A 7713-nucleotide genomic window follows, 5' to 3' on the forward strand; every position below is an offset into this window, starting at 1 on the left:
ATTTCCATGGCTGAGCGAGAATAGTGAACGGTTTTTTAAATTTTAGTTTAGTGTCGACAGGATTTTAGTTTGCGAACTATCAGTCACCGGTACCGAATCCTATCAGCTGCGCAACAAAGTTACAAAGAATTAATGAAGAGAAACGGAAAATCAAATATCAGAAGATTTTATATATATATATTGTACAGTATGTGATACTTATTAATTGAAAGATTGATTAAAATTTTGTTTTCAATTTCATACTTTACATTAAGGCTAAAAACCAAATACAGTAGATTTTCTTTCTTTATTTCAATAAATGCTAAAACTATGCTAAATTACTCAGTACAATGATTGCTTCCACATAGTATTATTTACATATGCAAATAATGATACAAACAAAATATGACATACATCACAAAAGTTTTTTTCAGTATAAAAATAAATGCAACATGAATCCAAGAGACTGGTTCTCAACCTTTTCAATCCAACAGCTCGATTACCAAAGTTGTTGAAAAAATGCAAAATTCTGAGTGAATTTCAAAACTTACAAAATAGCAGTTACATACAGTACCACTACGCACTGAATCTCATAAAAAGTCTAGTAATTCAAGTTTAATCCATGTAAATCCTACACTTCTATTAAAAATAAAAAAAAGAGGATATGTAACCTTATAAAAGGTTATCCCAAAGTCTTTGCCGTGAGCGACGAATGTTTAAAAAAAAATCATTCAACATAATCAATTTGTGACTAAGTTGTAAGAAGGAGAAGACGACCGACTTTAATTTAGAATAAATAACTTGGGTATTATTATCACTCAAACACACTTCTTAAAAAACTGTTGTCTTTTGTTCCTGCAATAAAAAAAATCACCGTTAACTGCAGATTTCACAGATCGTTAAATCTGCATGACAGAACATCAAAACGATGCGTTTTTAGTTTTATTTTACACTTTTTCTTGCATAATTAATCGTTGTTAATGTTGTTCTTCTGCCTGAGAGCCCGCTCTTTAGCATGACGAAGCCACTTCTTTATTACATCTGATATCTCTGCATCTATTGATGCTTTGCAATGCTTGTGATACCGCACAGTGCCTGCAATAATAAAAACAAACTATGAAGTAAATGATTATGTACAATATAAAACATGTTCAGAAAAAAGGGTCACAAACTTCCCGGGCAGATAAAAAGAAAAGTTCTTTTAGTAAAGAAGCGCGTCGCTTCGGAGATAAAAGGTGCCGAAAACGTGGGAAACTGAACTTCAGAAACTATTTAACGTTATGGTACTAATTAGTGTTGTGTAAAGCTTACACTTGAAGTCATACCTCATTAGTTAGGAAATGCGTGTTTCAAAACTGTACAATGCGTTCGGACGGGATTACTCTGAAAGGCGATAAAGAATTTTTTAAAGGAGTTCCTTACGCACGCATTAGAGTTTTGGAATATATATATTTCCAAATCGAGCAGGTATGACTCAGTGCGAAAGCTTAAACCGCACTCTGTACGTTGAAATCTTTGAGTTTTACGTTTATGCCGGTTAGGCTAAAGGAGACGGTGATAATGAGTAATGAATGAAATGATGGAATGAAGAATGTGGGAGGAAACGGGAGAACCCCGGGAAAGCCCACGTACACGGTGTTTGTCCACCACAAAGTTCACTTGGCGGGGGCTGGGATCGAACCCGGGACCCCAAGCACCATAGGCGAACTCTCTACCACTGAGCCACCGCGGCCCCGCTCTGTACGTTGAATAGTTTATGAAATTCGATTTCCCACATTGTCGGCAGCTCATATCTCCAAAACGAAGCGCAAAAGACATGTTTAGTACGGCTTTTTCCTTCTTTTGATGCAATCTTTCTGCCCTGAAACTTTCTGACCCTTTTTCCTGAACATCTTTGTACTTAGTACAAATCTAATAGTTGTCTACAATAAGAATGAGAATTTAACACAATCGTCGATCTTGTAATATTTGAGATTTTTGAACTTCCTTTTTAACATTAACTCTCGTTATCCAGGTTATTTCCAAGAGATACGGACGTAGTCATCAGATGAAACTTTTAAAAAACAGTACCATTGAGCACTTTTCCTGTTTATTTTTTCTTTCTTTCTTTTGTCAAGGTATTGTTAAGTACACGTGTATGTATCCTACTTCCATAAACGGAGTTCTGGAAATAGGAATATTGCTGCTGTCCATGAAGTGCACGTAAACATAGATATATGACATATAAAGCATGGATATAAAACATTGATACATTATTAACTTTCGGGAATAATCCTCTCTCGGATGTCACAAATATCCAATGATCAGTATATCACTGATACCGTTGAATAAGTAAAGCAATAAATAGATTTAAACAATGTTAATAGAAACTATCTGCCACTTAGGACAGACCAAATCGTAAGTAAAATATTCTTTGTCTCTACTTTCTGTAATTTACGTTGGTGTTACCTTACTTCATTATAAGGCACCGCATTTTTTCTAAATAAAATGTTACAATAAAATTTTGGTAGTTTCCCCCATAGCCTCATGGTCAGAGCGTTCGCTCTGAGTAAAATAAAGTATTACATCTGTATGGATAAACTTTGTTAACAGGTTATTACATGAGTGTTTTTCAACGTAAGAATGCAAAAATGCAAGAATGTCATAGTGAGGAATTGATCCACAAGTGGTAGGTTTTTGACAGCAAATATATCATCTTGAAATTTACTATTACTCTCACCAAGCATGCTGAATTATTGCAAACACAACTTAGTTTACAGTCTCATTTTTATTACGATTACCAAGGATCTTCCATTCACCAAAATTAAACTATACTAATTTTAGCTTTTCTGTAATATCTTCAAAACAGATAAAGAAATTGAACAGTGTGAACCCAGTGCGCTAGACAATATAATTTTGCATTTTTACGAATCACCTAGCACCTAGCTTTTTACGAATCATCTAGCCGTCCCTTTGCAGCTTATAGGTGTATCTCACAAATCCATGCCGCATCTATTAATAACTACACAGCAAAACGAGATAGATGAGTCGTGATAACGGTATAACATGCACAATAATATTGTCTATTGCACTACATTTCCATTTTTCAAGTTATTTTTTATCGATTTTGAGGATATTACAGAAATACTGTAAAATTAGTATAGTTTAATTTTGCTGTATGAAAGACCCTTAATATCTACAATAATATTAAAAAATCATACTTTTTGTTTGTGACAGATATTATTGTAAAATTGTACGTTTGACATTTTTTTTCTTTTCCTTTTTCTTTTCAGTTTCAATAAATTCAAATTTAAAAAAAAATCCATATAAAAAATGGAAGTATTTATATAATTAAGAAAGTGGTGAAGAAAATATTAAAACACTCACATGATTGACCAATAATTTCATAAACCCTATGGATACTCCAGTCTTCCTTTGGTTCTAATTTCTGCTCTACTGCCTTATAGTATTTTGTAAAACTGCTGAAGTTCGGCCAATAGCATTTTCTTTTCCCATCTAGTAACCAATTAACCGGCACTAGTTGTATCCCGTCGGAGAATTCAACAACATAATACTGTGCCTCTGGAATCTTTTCTTCAGACATTTTGCACTGACGGTATGGAATTCTATAACAGGTAAAAACGAATAACACAGATATATAAAGAGTTTAAGCATGCAAAAATATGATAATTTTTTCCCCCATAACTGTACAGCTGAACGTATCAGCAACTTCTGGTTATGAGTTCAGTTTGTTTCTCAGAAAACTGTTAACGAATCAGTTGAAACCATTTCAGCTCTAATTTCAAGGACGAAATTCAAACACTGACGTAAAAACAGACCTCGAAATGGACCGGGGGGGTCCCAGGTTCGATCCCAGGCATTGCCATGTGAGCTTGTGGTGGCCAACACCGTGCTCGTGGGTTTCCTCCCACTTTCTCATTCCACCATTTTTCTTCATCATTCTCCTTCATCGTCCCCTTTAGCCCTATCGCTGGCACGATCGTGGGACGTTAAATTACCCCTTTTCCTTTCTTTCAAAATGGCCCGGAGCGGACCGGACGGCGTTCCGGTTCGTGAAATGCAGGAACCATTCCGTTCCGTCTCGTGGGAAGATTCAATGAACCACACAAAAACTCATACAAATTGAAGCACACTTCAGAAAGTATCTAGCGTTCCGTTTCGAGAAACTTTCCATTTCGAGCCCTGCGTAAAAAAGAATTATTGGTCCGTAGAGTGAATCGTTATATTGGGTTATTCTGATCAATGGAACAGAACAATGCTATCGAAAATAGCAATACATGGAAAATTTAACACGAAACCTATCACATATGCATGAATAGTAAGTACACAAATTGTAAACAAATATTTTGACTTTTGAATTTATTTTTTTTTACCGACAATCGGTTCAGCAGCTCCTTAAAGGAATATAGACATATTAAGATTACATAAAATAAATTTCTCTGATCACTGGATGACATAATGGATGGTATCATATAGTGTAGCGATTATGACGACACCGCATTCGATGCTGTCTCGTATTATTGGCCTGTCCCGATACTTTTGCCTAACCCTGAATACATTATCCCTGCTGCTTCCTGACCCTGAGTGGACGCCGGAAGTGGGATATTCCGGCTGAGGATTGAAACCAGGACCACGCTAACAAGAAACCAAAACTACAATCCCTACATTACGGAACACTTCTAAAAAAAAATATGCAGCAAATAAAAGGGTATTATAAAATATTACCTTACCCTTTTTACATTTGCATTACAGTGCTGCAAATAGAAATGCCTATTTTCGATATTTAATCACTGAAAATTGCCAATATTAATTGACAAGTTACTGCCAGTGACAGTCTGGCCACGTAAAAAAAACACTACTATTTTTAAACCCAGCTAGTGTGCCCAGTGCCACCCCACCGCACGACAGTGTTAAGCTGTTCTAACATTTTCAATGCTCTTGTAGAATCAGTTCCAGAGCAAATATATTTGTCCGGCTAAATTCCATTCCCAGAACAATATGCGGCGGGGAGGGGAGGCGGGGGGCACTCCGAGAGGGTTTGTTGTTACTGCACGACAACGCACGCCTACATACAGCCAAACGGAACAGAACACATCCCCGGGGGTTTAACTAGTAAACTGTCTATCACTCTCCGTATAGCCCGGACGTAGAAGTTTCGGATTCCCCCTGAAGAACACCTCCATTTCCATACACTGAAAGAGGCACCACAGGCCACACTGACCTATTAGGGAACCTTGAGTAACATTACTTTGAACAGGGCATGGATGATGTGGTGCCACGTTGGAATCCAGGTAGTATCGTAGAATGCATCGAGTGAACTGATCTTAACCTTACACCGTGTTTTTGTAGTTTCTTTTTTTCTTTTTCTTGTTTTTTCAAATCCTAGATAGTTGATGCTGTTCTTTCCGTTTACTACAGGCTGAGGCAGCTTTCAGCTTTAGGAAAAGGGGTTGATTTGCTTTTTGAATAATGTTCACATTCTTCGTTTTAATTTAACTGTCTACACTAATTCCTCGATTGTTCACACTTCGCTAGGAAACTGTATGTATGCGAATGATTTTGTACTCCAAACCGTGTGCTATCACATTACAATTTTATCAATAGTTAAAATACTGCGAAAATATTACCTTTTTGAAAGCTTTTTTTAAACGTAGACCCTTTATTGCACACTTTCGCGGGTTTTCCACAAAAAAAAGTGTAATCAGTTTTGGAAATTTGTCCATTATTTTTAGCCCCGCCCCCTTTTCAAATTCAGAAATTCCGCAGTTCAGTTTGCTGTACTGCCACGCGCTTACCACTACTAAATGGGAACAAAATTATCTTTCCAAGGGTGAAGAAGTCATTGCTGTTTCTTTTAACGGTTCTAGTTATGGTCGATTTCTTGTACTTTCATAGGATTAATTTTGTATACACGACGCCATATTTAAATGTGAATAGCCTTGCTCAGAATGCATTGTTTTAATAAATAATTTGGGATTGTTCATTGCACACATGAGCCATTCACATATGTTTGTGTGAACGACATTGCTCATGGTCACTTGACACATGTTCCGACCAGTGACAGTTCCAGATTAGAACTGCAAGTAGCGGGCTACACAAGCCGTACCTCGTGTTGAAGACCGTGGCATACCAAAAAGAACCTTTATTTTCACCACAGGCTATGCTGTATGAAGAATGATGCAGATATCTAGTATAGCATTTTTATAGTATTTTTAAGTACAAGGGCCAAATGGCAGGATTTTAGAATGTGCAGACTAGTGACTGATGCAATATTAATTTTATATTCTTATGGACTAAAATGTTACTAAATATAATTCCACGTGTTCACATTATCACCCTACCAAATATAGTCCAATGCCCACGTGAAATATGTTTGAAGTAATTGTCAGTGAAGTCAATAGAGGAAATTTATAAGTAATTATGGTCAATGTGCCGTTGCGGGGGTCCAGTGTTTTACGTGCGAAATTTACATTTTTTCCACTTCCCTTGATAGATTACGTTAACATTGCTTTGCTAATAGTAATAATAGTAAATAATCATACTTATGACACAACGAATGACATTTACTAATTTTGGCCCTGTACTTAAGAAATACGTCAGAATACTTAACGCCAATCATACTGGGAGGCACAAAGTGGACTTTTACCGGACGGTGTTTTCCTGCTTCCCTGAACATTGAGACAGATATTCCGCCAAATATCCTTCGCTAATTGCCCAGAAGAACTCCTTCTTTCATACAGTGTCGGGTGATGCAAATCATCGTTCTTTCGTTCCTAGTGATGTACACAACTCTTAAAAAGAAGGTGCAGTGTGAGTACATACAGTTTTGGCAAAGTGTCCTTGCAATCAAAACACCCGACTCTGCACCCTCTGTGTGTGCTATTTCCTTGTTTCGCTCCAGGTGATGTCTAAAATTCTGAAAGTGGGGTATACAACCGAGTGTTTTTAATGCAAGGACACTTTACCAGGACCGTGTATGTACTCTTGTACTCAAAGATACACAATCTGCACTGCCCTTTTAAGCATTGTTAACATCATTAGGAACGAAAGAACGATAATTTGCATCATAGTGGACTTCCGGGCAATTACCAATCTTTCCATGAGTTCCTCCTTTTTTTCCCAATTCACCTTACATCACAATCAACTCTTCCTTCCGGTAGATCATACTGTTTTTCTGCTGGTTTTGGACCTCCGTAACCGCACAAGGACCGTAATTATTAGCAGAACCTTAATCTAACCTACCCAACCTAACCCACCAAAAGAATCGTATCGCAGAAACAAACAGACCGTAATATAGGCCTAGTGTAACAGCACGAAAATATTCCAAAAAAAGTACACATGTCGATAAATTTGGTAGAGCCATCTGCTAATAAAGTAGTGCCGATACCATGTTTCAGAAATAATTTTAGTAACATTTTGGCCCTTGGGCGTAAAAATATGCTAACATTATTCCCATTGCACGGTTATTACCATTATTAACATGTGCAGTGGTTTACACATTCAAAATCTTGCCAGTCGGCAAATTATTACAAAGAACAAAATTGTCGCGAAAGTAAAATGTAGTATTTCTAAACCAATAATTTTCACTGACCGGCATTAAGTTAATATGTTTTTACTGCTGCTCCCACAGCCCGCTTCTTGCTGTTCATTGAACTGGAACTGTTACAGATAGGAGCATATCATATCACTGTGTATTTTCTTTAAAGTGGTACACAAAAGGGCCTACATCCCATT

General features: G+C 36.8%; 1 protein-coding gene across 1 annotated transcript; it reads right to left on the bottom strand.

Annotated features, from left to right (window-relative positions):
• Positions 1 to 326: 326 nt before the first annotated feature.
• LOC145689061 (uncharacterized) lies at positions 327 to 4682 on the bottom strand. Its single transcript, XM_081763189.1, has 2 exons — positions 3346 to 4682; positions 327 to 1074 (listed from the first exon to the last, which is right to left on the bottom strand). Exons 1-2 carry the CDS (start codon positions 3560 to 3562, stop codon positions 947 to 949), a joined length of 345 nt encoding a protein of 114 aa, XP_081619315.1. The 5' UTR covers positions 3563 to 4682; the 3' UTR covers positions 327 to 946.
• Positions 4683 to 7713: the final 3031 nt, after the last annotated feature.

The sequence above is a fragment of the Thermobia domestica genome, chromosome 7 (genome assembly GCF_964235325.1).
Source record: "Thermobia domestica chromosome 7, izTheDome1.hap1.1, whole genome shotgun sequence".
NCBI lineage: Eukaryota > Metazoa > Arthropoda > Insecta > Zygentoma > Lepismatidae > Thermobia > Thermobia domestica.

Bases quoted from the DNA above. Each gene is read 5' to 3' on its own strand.
- LOC145689061 (XM_081763189.1), bottom strand. From the start codon at position 3,562: ATGTCTGAAGAAAAGATTCCAGAGGCACAGTATTATGTTGTTGAATTC. The intron at 1,075-3,345 runs GTGAGTGTTTTA...TTATTATTGCAG, and splicing joins TGAAATTATTGGTCAATCAT to GCACTGTGCGGTATCACAAG.